The sequence below is a fragment of the Eulemur rufifrons genome, chromosome 2 (assembly GCF_041146395.1).
Source record: "Eulemur rufifrons isolate Redbay chromosome 2, OSU_ERuf_1, whole genome shotgun sequence".
Lineage (NCBI taxonomy): Eukaryota > Metazoa > Chordata > Mammalia > Primates > Lemuridae > Eulemur > Eulemur rufifrons.
Window position 1 is genome coordinate 69737692 of NC_090984.1, and position 19127 is coordinate 69756818.

The 19127-nt window shown below is 34.7% G+C and overlaps 1 protein-coding gene across 2 annotated transcripts in view; it reads right to left on the bottom strand.

Annotated features, from left to right (window-relative positions):
- Window positions 1-19127, bottom strand: part of BAZ1A (bromodomain adjacent to zinc finger domain 1A) — an 89464-nt gene that overhangs the window by 22370 nt on the left and 47967 nt on the right. The window contains exons 7-16 of one of the 2 annotated variants that reach the window (XM_069486468.1): window positions 18826-18960; window positions 15568-15667; window positions 14415-14581; window positions 12033-12128; window positions 11137-11275; window positions 9343-9489; window positions 4909-5004; window positions 4556-4780; window positions 3340-3505; window positions 2963-3076 (exon numbers count right to left, since the gene is read on the bottom strand). In XM_069486468.1, the coding sequence (XP_069342569.1) occupies window positions 2963-3076; window positions 3340-3505; window positions 4556-4780; window positions 4909-5004; window positions 9343-9489; window positions 11137-11275; window positions 12033-12128; window positions 14415-14581; window positions 15568-15667; window positions 18826-18960 (1385 nt within the window). The remainder of the gene's footprint in view (window positions 1-2962; window positions 3077-3339; window positions 3506-4555; window positions 4781-4908; window positions 5005-9342; window positions 9490-11136; window positions 11276-12032; window positions 12129-14414; window positions 14582-15567; window positions 15668-18825; window positions 18961-19127) is intronic. The other variant, XM_069486476.1, reaches the window with a different exon arrangement.

The window sequence follows — 19127 nt, forward strand, 5'->3', positions numbered from 1 at the left end:
GGTGATGGTGGTTTACAATAAGATGGAGATAAGTAGAAAAATAGTGGAGGAGAGAAGTAGACAAATTTCAGAAATAGTTAAGTAGGTAGAATAAAGACAATATGGATAGATGTTTAATCTATTATGTTCTCCAAATTAAAACTAAAATTATATGAACTTAAATTCCACCATTTATGTTGTACATCCAAAGTGGGGTTTTGTTCAAGTGTATTCAGGAGCCAGGGAGAATATAAATAAATGAATGAGGCTGAATGAGTATAAAAAATATGAAGAAGTTGGCCAGGTAGGATGGCTCATGCCTGTAATCCTAGCACTCCAGGAGGCTAAAGCAGGAGGACCGCTTGGGCTCAGGAGTTTGAGACCAGCCTGAGTAAGAGAGAGGCCCCGTCTCCACTAAAAATATTATAGAATAATTAGCCAGGGGTCATGGCTCAAGCTTGTAGTCCCAGCTACTTGGGAGGCTGAGGCAGGAGGATCACTTGAGTCCAGTAGTTGGAGGGTACAGTGAGCTATGATGATGCCACTGCACTCTACCCGGGGCAACAGAATAAGACTCTGTCTCAAAAAAAAAAAAAAAAAAAAAAAAAAAAAAAAGAAGTAGAATCTATACCATACTTAATTTTCTTTTTAAAAAAATTGAGATATAATTTTCATACCATATAAAAGTCACCTTTTTAAAGTGTATACTGTAGTGGTTTTTAGTATATTCATAAGGTTGTGCCATTATTACCACTATCTTATTCCAGAACACTTTCATCATACCAAAAGAAAAACCTCATACCCAATAGTAGTCACTTCCCATTTCCTCTTCCCTGCTGCCCCTGGCAACTACTCATCTACTGTCTCTATAGATTTGCCTATTCATTTTATATAAATGGAATCATACAATATATAGTCTTTTGTGACTAACTTCCTTAACTTAGCATAATGTTTTCAAAGTTCATCCACATTGTAATATGTATCAGAATTCCATTCTTTCTTATTGCTAAATAATTCTTCTGTATGGATATACCACAGAAAGGATATACCATTTGTTAATCCATTCATCAATCGATGGACATTGGGTTGTTACCACTTTTTGGGTATTAAGAATAATGCTGCATGAATATTTATGTATACATTTTTGGGTGAATGTATGCTGTTAATTCTCTTGAGTATATATACACCTAGAAGTGAAATTGCTGGGTCAAATAGTAATAAATGGTTCAACTGTTTGAAGAACTGACAAACTGTTTTCCAAAGCAGCTGCACCATTTTACATTCCCACAAGCAACGTATGAGAGTTCTAATTTCTCCACGTCCTTACCAATACTTGTTACTGTCTGTCAATTTGAATACAGCCAGCCTAGTGGGTGTGAAGTGGTATCTTATTGTAGCTTTGATGTGCATTTTTTCAGCACTTATTTCATGCACATATTACATATCTTCATTGGAGAATGTCCACTCAAATCCTTTTCCCATTTTTTAATTGGACTATCTTCTTATTGTTGAGTTGTAAGAATTCTTTATATATTCTGGATATAAGCCCCTTATCAGATACATGATTTGCAAGTATTTTCTCCCATTCACTGGGTTGTCTTCTTACTTTCTTGATAGCGCCCTTTGAAGCACACAAGTTTTTAATTTTGATGAAGTTCAATTATTTATTTTTTCTTTGGTTCTTAGTGTTTTAGGTGTCATATCTATTAACTTTCTTAAGTATCCAAATTCAGTTTCTCATAGTATTTGTTATTGGTCATATGAAATATAGCTGTTGCAAGTTTGTGACCTATGATTTTAAGATTTAATAGATATTGGCAGGCATGGTGGCCCATGCCTATAATGTCAGCTACTTGGGAGGATGAGGAAGGAGGATAGCTTTAGCCCAGAAATTTGAGACCAGCCTGGGCAAAACGGTGAGACCCCATCTCAAAAAAAAAAAAAAAAAAAAAAAGGACTTAATAGGTATTTTTACGTGCAAATACAATACAAAGTCAATACACTAATTTTGGGATACTGAGTTTTTTCAGAACCTTCCTTTGCAGATTTTGTGTAAAAAAAATTGATTATTTTTGTTAAATATGAATGTGGTTTGCCATTTAAAATATGGAAAAATTCCTACTTGCTTTTATAGCCAATACCATAACAAATATTTTGAGATGCAGTAAAATACTTTTCTTTTTTAATTTTTTTTTAAGAGACAGGCTTTTACCAATTGGCTGGGCTAGAGTGTAGTGGTATCATCACAGCTCACTGCAACCTCAAACTCCCGTGTTCAAGCAATCTTCCTGCCTCAGCCTCCTGAATAGCTAGGACTATAGACATGTCCCACCACAACTGTGCTAATTTTTCTATTTTTTGTGGAGCCAGGGTCTTGCCATGTTGCCAGGCTGGTCTCCAACTCCTGGCCTCAAGTGATCCTACTGCCTCAGCTTCCCAAAATGTACAAGGCGTGAGCCACTGTACCTGGCCTGAAATGCCATAAACTACTTAGGCAGTCTTTAAATCACTCAGGTGCTGATATCCCTTCTCTCTATACCATCTATTAAAGCCTCTAATTTCATCCCTGTTCTATAGACTCAGAGGAACTCTGCAAAACACACCGTACGCCTGTTGATGGTGGTGGCTGAGGGGGGAGATAAACTACTGGTCATGCAAGAAATATTATAGTATCAGTTAAAAATAGCCTATTGAAAGTTTTCTGGGAAATTATCATTTGTAACAAAATTCTATGAGAAAATGAGCTCTAGATTCCCTAGAATTAGCCTAAAACAAAAATTCTTTAAAAACATTACATGCATATACTTGAGGACTGTCTATGTGTAAATATCATAGGCCTGCTAACACAATTATTATATACCTATAAAAAACTACTTTTCTAAAAATTTGAAAGCAGTGCAGAGTTTAAGGTATCTGATTTTTATCCTTTATGTATGGTAAGATGAATAATTAAGCCAGATGAGCAATGTGATTCAAACCATACCCAACAGATATATCTGCTGTTGAACTTCTTTGCTCCTCCTCCTTCAGTTTTTCTTGTTTCTCTTTCATTTTTTGTTCTTGCTCCTTAAGTTTTTCTTCCTTTCTTTTACGAATTCTAAAAGTTAAAATAAAATATTATCATCTCTCTGATGCAAGGATACTTTTCACTTTTAGCACCTTGCCTTTAATCATCAAATTATTGGAAAATGCTCCTAACATTATTACAAAATTATAATGTAGTAATCCATTCATAATCTCTTAGTAATGCCATCAGGCATCATTGTGAGCCAATGCCACATTACAGCACAATGTGAAATATGATTTTAAATGCAAAGAAATAAATAGCTTTCATTAGCACAACTTGTATTTATCTCTTACCTAGCAGCTGCTTCTTCCCTCTCTTTTCGATGTTGTTCTGCCTTTAACTCCCGGAACTCCTGCTTTGCCTGTCGTAATATATCAACATAATCTTCAATGTAATCCCTAGTAGAAACTAGGGTCAGCAGCTTCCCACAGAGAGCATGAAGTATCTTCATTTTTTCTCCTGTCAAAAATTGGTAAATAACTTCTATATTATTAATGCTAAAAAAAGAATTATATTTGAAATTTTAAAATTTGTGACTCAATGTGAAAATAAGGATAGGGAGCAGTTTCTCATTGTCAAACACATCAATGGCATATTTTCAGAAAAAAGCACTTTGAATCCCATTTAACAGCTATGTGATATATGAGGCTTTTCAAACACTAATGTCTACCCTGTATACTAGTTAAGTGAACATGAGAAATTTTCAATCTTATTTTTCAAGTTTTAATTTTTAGGTTCAGTAATGAAGTTCAAATCAAAACTAAATTATAACCACTTAAATTAAAAAAATGGCAACAGGTAAATTGCTACACTGAAAAGAATACACAAAAATACCACTGTAAGTTATAAAGACTACACAAATGTCAGGAATTAAGGCATCGTACTTTTGTTACATGTTCTCTGAAGTACACTAAAGTAACTCTATATTTGTACATTAAAATTTCTTATTTTAAAAAGCAAGTGAAAAATAACGTCTTAATCTTATATACTGTTTCTCATACCTCAAACACTTATTTAAGCACATTGCAGAATTTAGCAGCTGTAAGTTTAAACTTCTGATACACTAAGGAATAAAAGAAAGCTAGTTTTCTAGCTAATTCTCACTTGTCCTTTTAAACTTAGTAGCTGTAGTAGACTAACCATAAATTTCTAAAATATTAAAGATTCTAAATAATGAAAATCATAAATAACTAAAGTTAATATGAATAACAGTAGTTTCAATTTAGGTTACTATTTGTATTCCAATAATTTTTTTTTTTTTTTTTTAAGGCTGAGTGTGGTGTCTCACACTTACAATCCCAGCACTTTGGGACGCTGGGGTGGGAGGAGTACATGAGCCCAGGAGCTTGAGACCAATATGGCCAACATAGTAAGACCTTGTCTCTAAGTAAAAAAAAAAAAAAAAAAAAAAGATTGCTTTCTCTCTCTTTATAAAAACTGATTTATTATCTAAGGCATAAGAAGGTAGGAAGTGGGAAGGTTATACAAATTCCAACTTGCAAAGTTTACCTGGTGTCAAATCATACACTGAAGTGCTTGACAATTTCTTCACTAGACCAGGATTGCTCAAACGAAGCTCCATGCAGGCATCATCTGTAGCATCAAATCCTCCTCGTTTTTGATATCTGTACTTTGCATTTGCTGACGTTACATCTGCACCTGAAGCTAAGATATGCAGTCTGAGGATTTCAGACAGAGTGCAGCTATCGAGATCCAAGCTTTTCAAACTGCAGCCTATAGTTGTTAAAAATGAAACAGTCATTTAGAATATTAATAATAAATACTTGGCAATGTAAAATGTACCTTTATAAAATTAAAAATAAAAAGCCAAACAAACAAACAAAAATAAAACCCACACATACCCTGGTGTAACTGTGGCCATGCAGCTGCCAAAGATGCAACTGCAGACAGTGCAGATTTTGTGGGGTCTGCATCTTCATCCAAAGCCTCTGTTAAATCTTTAAGGAAATAAATACTTTATTCTAGTGCAAATCAAAGCTTGAATATTCGGGAATAATGCCCTTTTAAAATAACGAAAGAAACAGCAAACAACTTAACATTCAAGAACCTCAAAAGAACAACACTGGGTACAAGCATTATTCACATTCTGCCTAGTCTCCTACAACTATAAATCCTAAAACACGCACTGCACTGCACTACACACTGACATTATCCTTACATAACAGAGAAGACAATTTCCAAATTACCAAGAAGATGCATATACACATTCCAAAATATGGCAAAATGTACTTTAGAATTAAAAACAAATCCCCTCACACTCAATATAACCTTAGAAAAGTCTACCTTGAAAATTGGAATCTATGTAAAGATACCCAATCTTTTGTAATTATTTTAAGATTAAATCATAACGAAGCATGGGTTGGAATCAACAAAATCACCACAGAAAATGAGTTAAAAAGAAGTGAAACACTACTGCACTGCTGCCATCTAACTACTGATTTATCTTCATCAAAATTTCCTATTTTTATTTTGAAATTTCTCCAATGCAAAAAACAATAGAGATTTCCCTGTATTTTCTAAACAAATTGCTTTAGCTTTGAAAACAGTGTTCAGCTTATAAATAGGACTGAACAGCAAATCTACTGGTACAAATGTATTTAAAGCATTAGTATATACAATTATTCCTAATTTTAATACATAGATTGATCAACTGTCAACTATGAAAAACCATAAGCTTACCAAAAAACCGTTCTGTTATATCTTAGCACCGCATACGCAGCTTCAGACCAAGAGTCAGATAATGTATATATTCCAGTCTTAGCCCTGCTAGTGCCTAGTTATGTACCTTTTATACAAGTCACTTAATCTGGGCTTCCCTTTTCTTAGAGGAGTGTATCTAGATCAACAGTTTTCAAATTCTTCAAACAAAATAGTTTTTGAAAGGCCAACATAAAGGAGATAAAAGATGCTTTTGTTAAAGTGGGGTAGGAAGATGAGAATTTTGCCCTTTCATTTTTCCAACTTTCCAGCAGTGGCACCAAGGAAGCTCTACTTTGCATTACAGTTTGAAAATCACTAGGCTAATCTGTCTGTGGTTCCTTAGCCTTCTACTATATCATTCCCCTACTAAAGTTTACAGGCTGACAAAATTAACGTTACAGAATAGTTCTTTACTAACAGAAAAAGACAACTCTGGAAACATGTCTGATTATAATCATTGACAATTTCAAGGCATTTAAAGCATAAACAGGACCACACAGAAGCTACTTGACTAACTTTGTGTATAAAATTAACAACAGCCTTTGATACACAGTTGTAAAAGTGTGTTGATTCTCTTCCTTAGCAGCAATCACCACATTCAACCCATACTATCCATACAAAATTATAATTTCCTAGGACAACACCTATAAAGACCTTAGGAAATGAAAAACCAATGAAATGACAGTTTACTTTTAATTGTGTTAAATAAAGTAACATTCTTTAACTCAAGTATCTACCATATGGCACTCTTGAGAAATTGTAAACATCACTCTAAGATTTGCTTAGTCACTTGGGTACACTGCACCAAGACAATATAGTTGAACTGTAACTAGTATGTTACGACTATCTGAAACAGATACATTTATTATCATCATAATCTAGAACTAGGTGCATATAATTCCAACGTTAAACAATGATATTCCAGCAAATCTACAAAACTATTCTACATATGGAGGATGCTCTTGTTCCCATACTTTCTTTTCACCACTGTACTAATGAGGATGATCCCATACTTTGAAGGGCTTTTTAGTTCATGATGTTAAGACTAAAAAGAGGAATTGATATATTTAATAAAAGATTTTTAAAATTGCTAGTCAAAATTTCCAAGATTTGATACAAAAACAGGGAGACCAAGGGCCAAAGAAATTAAATCTTTTTGAAGACAGATAACTTTATAGGCAATGCCAGGGAAACATATGTTCAAATTTTTAACTTCTTTACCATATTATGAGATAATATAGCACAGTTATGAGGCTCTGAATCAGATTGCTTGAGTTTGTATTTCATTACTTCCTTATTAGCCATATTTCTTTAAGCTAAGTCTCAGTTTTTTATATTTAAAATGCAGAAAATAATTATATATACCTCATAAGGGTGGTGTGAGGATTAAACGAAACGATGCATAGTCTCTCATCACTTACTAACAGCTATGTGATCCTCAGTAAATAACCTCATTGAGCCTTACTTTTCTCATCACTAAAATAAATTCATTCTTTTCTCTTGTTAGAAATAGCAGGAAACACTTATAAGTTCAGGTAAAGCAGAAGTAAAAGAGTATTTGATCCCAGCTGACTACTCAACTGCTTTTGGGAAGACTGTGGAAAAAGCTTTTTTGCTACTGAGATGCGAGAACATATGTGAGGAAAAATAAAGTTATACCCGGGGAACAGGTTAGGGCCCTTCCTAAAACTGAAAAAACAATGTAAAATATGGCCAATAACAATAGCGAAGTAAGAGAGGAGTGAAAAATGCCAAAGTCCTTTTTTTCTCCCTAATGTTTAATCATGTATTTTCAAATGGAGCACTAAAACCTTTATTTAGTGGCCAATAATTATTCAGAGAGATATATCTTATATTTATAGACAGTCCCACACAGGAGTAGTTATAAAAAAATCACAGGTCAAACAAATCATAAATAGAAAATATAATGACAATACAAATACCAACAATCACTTCTATTACATAGTTTTTCCTTTATGCTAGCTGATTTTCCAACACAATTTCCTTTTTATCACACTTTTTTTCATCATGACTTTCAAAACTACAAAATTCATCTGCCTCAAATCGTAAATTAAATACAGCTTTATGGTCTTGTATTAGGCTAGAACTTGATCAATAACCCTAATGATGATATTGGTCATTAATAAATATATCATAATGGCTAAAAGAATCAATATTCTCATTTAACTGACTAATAAGGGATGTATGGTGATTAATAGGCCTTAATAAGGAAACTATGGTGATTAGCACTCAAGTTAGAGAATGTATTTTGCTTGAACTCAGGACACAGAATCAAAAGGCCATCCATATCAGATGTGTATTCATCAATATTCTGTTGCTTCAGGGACCAGTCATAAAAGAAGATGAGCTTGAATTATCTAAGGCCAACAAAACTATCTGAAATGGAGGACTGTCCCATCTTTTTGTACCAACATCCTATTATCATGATGCCTCCTAATGGCTATTATTGTAAATTTTTATGTAGCTCACTCAAGTATTGTTAAATCAAGCTTCTGGTCCCAAATCTCATATGTGCCAAAGTTCATGGAGTATTATTCGGGAAGCCAAATCAATCTCTTAGTATAAATGCTTAATATTTCCTTTTCCCTTTTTTTTTTTTTTTTTTGAGACAGAGTCTCACTTTGTTGCCCAGGCTAGAGTGAGTGCCGTGGCGTCAGCCTAGCTCACAGCAACCTCAAACTCCTGAGCTCAAGGGATCCTCCTGTCTCAGCCTCCCGAGTAGTTGGGACTACAGGCATGCACCACCATGCCCGGCTAATTTTTTCTATATATACTTTTAGTTGTCCATATAATTTCTTTCTATTTTTAGTAGAGATGGGGTCTCGCTCTTGCTCAGGCTGGTCTCGAACTCCTGAGCTCAAACGATCCACCCACCTCGGCCTCCCAGAGGACTAGGATTACAGGCGTGAGCCACCACGCCCGGCCAATATTTCCTCGATTGAGGTAAATCCTAACAAAATAGTGAACATACTATTTTAAAAATAAAGTGTTTGCCTCAAGAATTATTCCTATATTAACATGTACCACATACTGATTCTAGATATTTAAAAGTACAGAATTTAAAGAGCAAAAATTCCTAGTTCAAACCAATTAGTGAAATAAAAACATAAAATTTTACTTAATTCTGATCTGAAAACTGTCAGATCTGAAATGAAATCAGTAGTAATTTTCAATTTAAAGTATTAATAAGGATAGCAATTAAAGTATTTCCTTAGGTGGAGGCAAAAAAAAAAATCAGTGCTATTTAGCAGAATCTCTTGGAGTTATACTGGTAAACAAATCTGTTAATGCTCCTAAATCAGGAAGAATCTAAAGGAATAAAAGCAAAACAGATTGGGGAAAATATCTTTAAGGCCATCAGAAACAGGTTACATTAAAACAAAGTTTTTATAAAACAACTGATAATATGTTGTTAATATATAATTCAACATCAGGTAACCTGAACAACCGTATTTTATAAGCATAAAAGCCAACTTAATTTTAAAATAACCTTCAAAAATTAATTTCACTACAAAGCTATTATGGTTCAAACAGCAATAATGTTGAATTCTGACCTTTGGTGTCAGCATCAGTTATTTGCTCTTTGGCTACTTCTTCTTCTTCTTCTGCTATCGCCTGGAAGATTGCAGTCAGGAAGAAAAAAAGCAATTCACACAGTGGGCCTTCACTGTCATTTCCTACAAGAGCTTCCTCTAACACTTCTGCGAATAAAATGTTTAAAATGAATTTAAAGTTCTGTTCATGTACTGAAAAAACAACTCCACTGGAATAATGAACATTTAATGAAACAATAGTATGTGCAATTTTTTTCTTAAGTGTCCATTTATAAAAGTAGAGCCAAGTATTATCCAAGCCAAAAATTAGAAAACAATTTATAACGATTATAATAAAATCAGAAGCCAAAGTCACCTCATTCAAGAGAGCCAAAATAGCCTCAATAGATAAATATAATATTTCATCTAAATTTAAATTTGAGGCATATTTAAAAAATTATAATTTTATTCTAAATTGAGCAACAACACAAAGATTTGCTATTGTCCTGTCTCACTGTTCCTGAGAGCTATTTGGTACATAACTGATTAGTAAACTGTGCACAGAAGAGGTCATTATCAGTATTAGATATTATTAATCTTAATATTGTATCCAAGTCATAAATAAATGTTTCTTATCTAATTCATCTTCCTTAAACTTCTTACCAAAACCAGCATTGTTTAGACTTTTTTGATGTGTAAGGCACAATGACTCATGCCTCACCTAGTTCATATAAAGAGGAATTTGAAGAATTTGAAAGCCCTCCTGAAAAATATACTCTTATTAAAATTATAAAAAATATAAAATTATAAAAGCACTATAATTCTTTTTTTTTTTTTTTTTTTTTTGTTGAGACAGCGTCTCACTTTTGTTGCCAAGGCTAGAGTGAGTGCCGTGGCGTCAGCTTAGCTCACAGCAACCTCAGACTCCTCGGCTTAAGCGATCCTACTGCCTCAGCCTCCCGAGTAGCTGGGACTACAGGCATGCGCCACTATGCCCGGCTAATTTTGTCTATATAGATTTTTAGTTGTCCATATAATGTCTTTCTATTTTTAGTAGAGACGGGGTCTCGCTCAGGCTGGTCTCGAACTCCTGACCTTGAGCAATCCACCCGCCTCGGCCTCCCAGAGTGCTAGGATTACAGGCGTGAGCCACCGCGCCCGGCCAAAAGCACTATAATTCTGTCTTTGAAGATCCCTACATGGATCTTAAGAAAATTATTTTGCCACTTGACAGCTAAAATTTCAAAATTTGATCCAGATCTCTCCTCATACTAAACTCTATTATAGAGTAAAAGTATGTAAGTATACAGGCAAAACATATTTATAAATTAAAGGTAGGCAATAACTTGTTGGCAAACACGCACGTCACTCCCCACTCAAGAAGTGGAGTCTATTCCACCACTCTTCCTTGAATCCTAGATGGCCTGTCACTGCTCTGACCAATGGAATGTGGCAGAAGTAAGGCTGTGCCAGTTCTAGGCCCAGCCTTTAAGGGGGCTAGTGGTTTCTGCTTCCTGTTTCCTGGAGCTCTCAGCTACCACATAAGAAGTACAAGATATTCTGATGGAATGGGAGACCACATGAAGAGGACTCAGGCAACAGACATATGCATGAAGAAGCCATTTTGAACATCTAGTCAGCCAAGCCTTCAGATGACTCCAGTCCCAGCACTGTCTGAATATAACACATAAGACCCCAAGAGAGACCTGGACAGCTAAGTCCACTGGCCCTACAGAACTTTGAGAGACAACTTGTTTTTTTTTTTAAGCCACTAATTTTAGGATGAACACAGCAATAGATAACTAGAGCACTTGCCTAGGGTTACTCCCTCAGGAAACTCATCTTGAAGATCAAAAAGTTCCCCAAATGCATTAAGGAACTCCAAAACCATCAGAGCATCACCAAAGATTTCAGGAGGTAGTCTAGTTTTCACTGGAGTTGGTTCTGGAAGTTCCTGTAAGATTAAACAATTTATATAAGTATTTGAACCAAGTACAGAAATTTTTATAGGTAGGTATGACATACTCTTTATCTAATTATTAAGCATTATTCCATGTAGACTAGTAGTTTGTAACCCTGGATAATCACCTTTGGAACTTCTAAAATTATAGATGTCCTGAACTTATTCCAACTTTACTACATCACAGTCCCTAGGAAGGGACTGTGAGAAAGGGACATTTTTCTTCCTCAAACTAAGAACATAACTTTAGGCTGAAATGTATTTCTTAACATTTCCTAGTTAAGAGGGTCTCTTAACCTAGATTCTGAAATCAAATTAGCTGTGAAATACTATCTTCAATGCAGTATCTCCTTATGCTATGGAACATAATTAATCAACCATCTACTGATTTAGGAATGGTTCCTTAAAAGCTGAGATGAATGAGTTTGGTTTGGATACTCTGGTTATTTCTGGAAATAGGCAAAATCCTTACCTAGCAATCAAGCTAAATGCATGCTACAGTGGTTGTTGGATTATCACACAAACTGATCAATTATTTCTGCAGAATAAGAAACATTATAAAATCTTGTTATAAAACACTAACAATGCTACCCTGGAATTCTAAATATAAAAATTTGCTTAACTAGCTATTTCCTCTCAGTTAAATATAAAGAAAAGAGGCCACTATTAAATAAAAGAAAGATTTCATCAGCAAAGCTGCATAAGGCATATAAAACATGTAAGTGCCAAACATCACATAACATGTTTATACCTTAAGATCATCACATTCCATATCTTCTCTAGGTTTACTCCATTGTTTTAAGTATTCCATGTATTTTCGCTTTTCTTCACGTAATTTCTCTCTTTCCTGAAAAAAAAAAAAAAGATTAATAATGCCTATCAAAACAATGACATAAAGACTGAAAATCCCTGGCACAGAAAAGCTCCTGGATAAATATTAATTTAATCTGACTCTGCCTATAGTAGCTCTCTCCCTACTTCAAATCAATTAGATCCATCAGGCAAGTACATTATGAGAGTACCTAAAATAAAATCTCCCCTTATATTTGTAATACATTTGTTATTTTCAAGATTCACTTCAATCTGGTAACAGCCTAGAGGCACACAGAAGTAACAATAATTAAAAGCATCAATATTAGAATACAGTGATGGATGACTTCTTGTAATCCAAACTATTGCTCTTAACTCACTTGGTCTTTTGAAACCCTTAATTCTTGGTTCTAATATTTAAAACTGCAAGATAAATGTTGATCCCCAAAAGTTTCTCTAATAAAGCGGGAGTATAAACAAAATATTTCACTATTATTATTTCCCAGTAAGTATATTTAGTTTAATACTATTGTCTTTTGAAATTTAGGAACAATGGTAAACAGATATGTATTTATCAAAGTTTCAACATAAAACACCTAGATAGTTACAGAACTTACTGTGCTTTGAATAGTCTGCTTAAATAAGTCTCCTACCCCAAATAATTCTTGTATGACATAGTAAGATGAGCATTTTTATTCATTGTTCCTAAGAGTGTAAATAAGCACATTTGGCAAACGCTTAGTTACGTATACGTATAGAAAGTTTTTAAAATGTTCTTACCCTTTGACCTATTATTTTACTTCTACAAATTTATCCTGGGACATAGTCCAAAAACAGAAATGACTTTATGCAGAAATTTGAACATAGCAGTATTATTTTTGAGCAGAAAATTGCAAAGCATTTAGCTATAGCTATTTAATGAATTATTATGCAGTCACTAAAAATTCCACTTAGAATATTTAATAACAGGAAAGAATGTTTATGATTGTGTTAGATGAAAAATGTATATAAAATTATAAATGGTGAATGATGTCTTTTTTTAAGGCCCAGAATAAACACTGGAAATAAATGAATCAAAGTGTTAATTCTATCTCTAAATATTACCATTAGATGACAGGTGATTTTTCTTTTTCTTTTCTTTTTTTGGGGGTGGGGTGGGGTGGGGTACAGAGTCATGCTTTGTTGCCTGGGCTAGAGTGCTGTGGTGTCAGCCTAGCTCACAGCAACCTCTAACTCCTTGGCTGAAGCAATCCTCCTGTCTCAGCCTCCCAGATTATAGGCGTGAGCCACTGTGTCTGGCCAACAGGTGATTTTTCTGTTCTCTACATTTTCTGGTGTAAACATTTATTAAACCTCCAACACCACCTCAATGGCCTATTTGAAAAAATTCAAACTATAGGCAATTTAAATGAGCACAGTGTGTAACATGATTCTCTAAGGCTACTTGTGAATATACCAGAAAACCTAAGAAAAAGACTGACTTTGGGAGGAAACCAGCTATAGAATTCTCTAAGGAATATCTACCACTGAAGATCACAATCAAAGATTTGTTGAAACACTCTATCATTACAGACACCTTATTTTTAAAGGAGGATAGGAATACTAATAAATTCTTGTTAGTCATAGAATTTTAACATTTTTGAAACTATGCATTTTACCTTTTAAAGTTTTACATATATTATCTTCCCTAAATTTGAAAGTCTAAATAATGAAGACAAACATTTAGAATTGCACTTTTTTTTTTTTTTTTTTTTTTTTTTTTGTTGAGACAGAGTCTCACTCTGTTGCCCAGGCTAGAGTGAGTGCCGTGGCGTCAGCTTAGCTCACAGCAACCTCAAACTCCTGGGCTCAAGCGATCCTACTGCCTCAGCCTCCCGAGTAAGCTGGGACTACAGGCATGCGCCACTATGCCCGGCTAATTTTTTCTATATAGATTTTTAGGTGTCCATATAATGTCTTTCTATTTTTAGTAGAGACGGGGTCTCGCTCAGGCTGGTCTCGAACTCCTGACCTTGAGCAATCCACCCGCCTCGGCCTCCCAGAGTGCTAGGATTACAGGCGTGAGCCACCGCGCCCGGCCTAGAATTGCACTTTAAAAGAGGTTTTAAGTGAGGTATAAAGGCATGTAGACATGTTGAAACTTAAATCATTTATCAAATTTTCCAAAGCAAAAGGGAGATAAAGCAATATTGCTAATCAGCATTCTATGCATTCATATTAATAAATAGGAATCAAAGTAATGAAAGTATTTGAAAATTAACCATGAATTTAAATATTGTATTACTGTATAGAGAGAGCATAGCTAATATACTCAAATGAATACCTTTTCTCTTTCTACTTTAAGCCTCTCTTTTTCTTCTTTTTTCTTTAGTCTCTCTTCTTCAATAATTTTCTTCAATTCTTCCCGTTTTTTCTCTTTATCCTCCTTTTCTTTTTTCTTTGCCTCTAGGGCATCAGCTTTTTCTCTTTTTAATTTAGCTTTTTCAAAAGCTGTGAAGAAAATCAAACTTACAACTGTATATAGACAGAAAATAACACTTGGGGGTGTGTGTGTGTGTGTGTGTGTGTGTGTATTTTTTTTTTTTTTTTTTTTTGAGACACGGTCTCACTCTGTTACCCGGGCTAAAGTGCTGTGGCGTCAGCCTAGCTCACAGCAACCTCAAACTCCTGGGCTCAAGCAATCCTTCTGCCTCAGCCTCCTCAGTAGCTGGGACTACAGGCATGCGCCACCATGCCCAGCTAATGTTTTTTTTTCTATATATTTTTAGTTGTCCACATAATTTCTTTCTATTTTTTTTTTTTTTAGTAGAGGTGGCGTCTCACTCTTGCTCAGGCTGGTCTCAAACTCCTGAGCTCAAAAGATCCTCCCGCCTTGGCCTTCCAGAGTACTAGGATTACAGGCATGAGCCACTGCACCCGGCCAACACTTGGTATATTTTGACATAACAACAGAATCCTGAAATAATTTAAGGTTAAATGACATTAGTAGAGACAAAATTCCTGGAGGGAGCCAGCAGGCGATTGAAATGAAAAAAGCAAATTGGCTGAGTTTAAGACACTCAAAGTGTGATCTGAAGACTAGCAAAGTTATCACATGGTTAAAACGCAGAATCTCATTCCCCACCCAGACCTACTTAATTTAGAATCTTCATTTTAACAAGATCCACAAGAGATTCATATGCATATTCAAGGTGGGAAGTAATGTTTTAAAAGGCTGTGTGAATCAAACAAAATGGCCCCAGTTTGTAAGCCCTGGAAACTCCAACTTCTGCTTAATTTAGCATTAAGCAGTTTAATAGGGAATATGTTATACCCTCAAATACTGTTTTAAGAGAGGTAGAGGTCTTATTAAAAAAAAAGTTGTGAGAGAAAAAAATATTTACACTCCCAAAAAAAGAATCAGAAATGTTATTTTAGAAACATCCCCCACTCAGGCAGAGATTTCCTAATCAGTCTTTAGAAATGTTAAAACTCACCCAGTGATTTCATTTCTTCTTGTTTCAAAAGTTTGTCTCTTTCTTTAATACCTTTGTTCCTATAACTTGCAATAGTCTTTTTATTAGAAACACTGTCCTCCTAAAAAAACAAAACAAGAAACTAAAGTTGTAAATCACATTATACAAACTGATGGCTTGCTTGGTTATCATAGTAAAAATAAAGAGCAAAACTTTAAAAGTCCTCACCAATTATACCTTCTTTATACTAAAATGAATTTTTTTTCTAAAGGATATCTTAACTTTTAATAACCTTAATCATAGTAATAAACAGAACCTAGTTAATTCTATAGCTCTATAAATTAATACAAGAATATCCCAGGAAAAAATAGTTGGTAATAATATAAGGAGAGCCTTACAAATATGCACTAGAAAAACAAAAAATGTTCCAGGTTACTTTATAAACTAGATGATGTAGACATCAAATATAAAAGAGGGCTGAGCGTGGTGGCTCATGCCTAAAATCCCAGCACGTTGGGAGGCCAAGGCAGGAGGATTGCTTTTCGAGACCAGCCTGGCAACATAGTGAGACCCTGCCTCTACAAAAAATAAAAAATTTAGCTGGGGGCAGTGGCATATGCCTGTAGTCCTAGCTGCTTGGGAGGTGAGAGCCTGTCTCTAAAAAAATGAATAAAAAAGGCAGGAGTCCACTTGCTCAAGGCTTCTTGGGCATGGCTCCGGGTCATGATCCTCAAATAAAATTAAAAATAAATAAATAAATAAATATAAATAAATAAAAAAATAAAAAAAGGCATAAAAAAGACATGTCAGAAACATTCTTGTGGCCAATATTAAACAATGCCAAAATTTTATTTTTACTTTATTTCCTGTGAGAATAATGTCTCTAACCTGATTAATTTGTGTGGTATTCTTACTATATCTCATCTTATAAATGTAATAAAACATAAATAATACACTTAAATATCTGAGTACCTAGCATGTGCCAGGCATCGTACTAATCTTGGTGATAAATAAGACGGACTTGGTCCCTGCTTTCACAAATCTTATAGTTTAGCAGGGAAGACAGATTTTACATAATTATAACGTGAGACTGCTCTAATAGCTGAAGTTCAGGGTTCTGAGTAAACACCTCTTGAATTTCAGAATTTGGCTAAATTCTGAAATGGAAATTCTAAACAGCCAAACGAGATAGTTGCAAGGGAGTTGGAAAATAAAAGCAGTAACTAATCATTCTAAACTTTAGTTATCTCATATTGAAAACTAAATGGCTAGAAAGTCAATGAATAACATTATCAATCAACATCATATTGTATCATGAAGCAAGGCAAAAAGAACATGAGGCTAGTTTTGAAGTCAGGTTCAAATCCCGTCTTTTACATGATGTTACTTTGAGAAAAGTGAATTAATCTCTCTGAATTAATCTCCTCATTTGTAAAATGTGATCCTACCATTTTTTTTAAGAGGAGGGGGCGTCTTAACTATGTTGCCCAGGCTGCACTTGAACTCCTGGGCTCAAGGTATCCTCCCACCCTCAGGCTCCAGAGTAGTTAAGACTACAGGCATGCACCACCACACCCAACCTACCTTTTTATAAAAGCTGTTTTGAGGCTTAAAGAAGACAATATATATAATAAAATGCTTAGTGTACAGTAGGAATAAAATTAAAAGCAGTTTATTGTATTGAAAATTATTTGGAAGAAGGAAACAGGCTTCATCTGGGGTAGGAAAACTGTAAGCATGCCATTAAGAAAGTACTGAGAGAGAAAGAAGGGTATGAGGGAAAGGAAAGAAAGAACAATACAACATTCTCTAAGGTTTTTCACTTTCTTCCTACAGCACAGGCAACTTTTAGCAAACACTTAACCAAAACCTAGAAAAGACTCTAAGATTCTTCAACAAATTTCTAAATCATGCTGATTGTGCTGTAAACTATACTTAGAAGCAGTAGGAACCTGGCTTGTAAATCATTACAGCCATCAGCAATCCATAACTAGCAGAAGAAAACAAAAAGCAATGTATACAATGAGGGTAAGAGAAAATAAATGAAAAGAAAGGAATTAAAGGATTAGAATAATCCAAAATAAATATTCTGTAACTCAGGCAATTGCATCTAGTTTTTAGTTTGCCCAGTTCCAGAAGCTGTCATAGTGTCCTTGCTCCCTGAACTGGGAAATGGCAATGACCCACCAGAAGGAAGAAAATTCCTTATTGCGAAAGATGAGCAAGAGAAATTGAGAGGTGACCACATAATTAAACACAGTATTCACCATAAACTGTCCCTTCTCTTTCTGTTCTAAAACTCCCTAAGGAGTTTTCTTTAGGGAAGATTTACTTTGCATTCTATGGTTTCATTACATACACTGAATCAGTACACTTAGATTTAGGCCACCACTTTTGGGTTAAAGCCTATTTTCAGCCCCTACATAAGACAAATAATTAAATATTTAAGCTAATTGGATATTATCATGGAAAGAACATCTTAGTATCATTTTGATTGTATGGAGAAATTAGAGAGCCTCAAAAATAACTACAGATTTTTCTGCCTCATTGCCCATTATATCTTTCTATGTACTTATAGTTCAGCCATACTATAACTATGCAACTTACTGATGCCATGCAAATGAATCCCTTATAATCCTTGTTCATGTTCTTCCTTCTGCCTCAAATATCTTTCCCATCACTTTGCCTCACCATTTGAAACATTATATTTTGTCTAGCTCAAGCATTATTGCTTGCTTTCTTTCTTCTTCTTTTTTTTTGAGATAGTTCTCGCTCTGTCACCCAGGCTAGGGTGCAGTTGCATCATCAGAGCTCACTGCAACCTCAAACTCCTGGGCTCAAGCAATACTCCCACTTTGGCCTCGCAGAGTGCTAGAATTACAGAGGCATGAGCCATCATACCAGGCCCATTATTGCTTTCTTAAAGCCCTCCATAATATCCTCCAGATCGGAATTTATCGCTCTTTATTTTACACAACAATTTTATAGTTTTTTCCCCAAATTTTATCCTGCTTTACATTTCAGTAATTGCTTATATGCTTGCCTCCATTTTGGAATAAAATTCCTGTGGCATGAGAGCCACGTCTAATTCACACTTGAAACTTCTGTAAGCCTCTCTGCTGAGCAGTTATCAACATACAGTACATGCTCACATTTTCTTATAAAGCAATAGGCGTCTTCCTACAGACTATGGGTGTGAGGGGAGCCAAACATAGCTCTTGATTCTCAACACTGTTTTCTTAAAAGCTAAAATGTAGTTTTTATCTGTTCTCTACTTACCTGACTAACAGATATTCGTTTAGGAGGTCTCCCTCTTCGCCTGTTAGCAGAACTGAAGATAAATGTGGGTGGATCGTCGGGGAAGAAATAAGAAAAATCTTGTTCTGCTATTTTATATGTTAAAAGAGATGATGCCTTAATAAAAAGACAGAGTACAATAACAACATTTTAGTAAACTATATACAGATATGCTTTAACATGTCATATGACCACTATTAATGCTGCTGAAGACCAAGTCAAAACATTAGCATTTTATGCATTACTATGTAGTGAAATACATTTTATTTGGTTTACCCAATCCT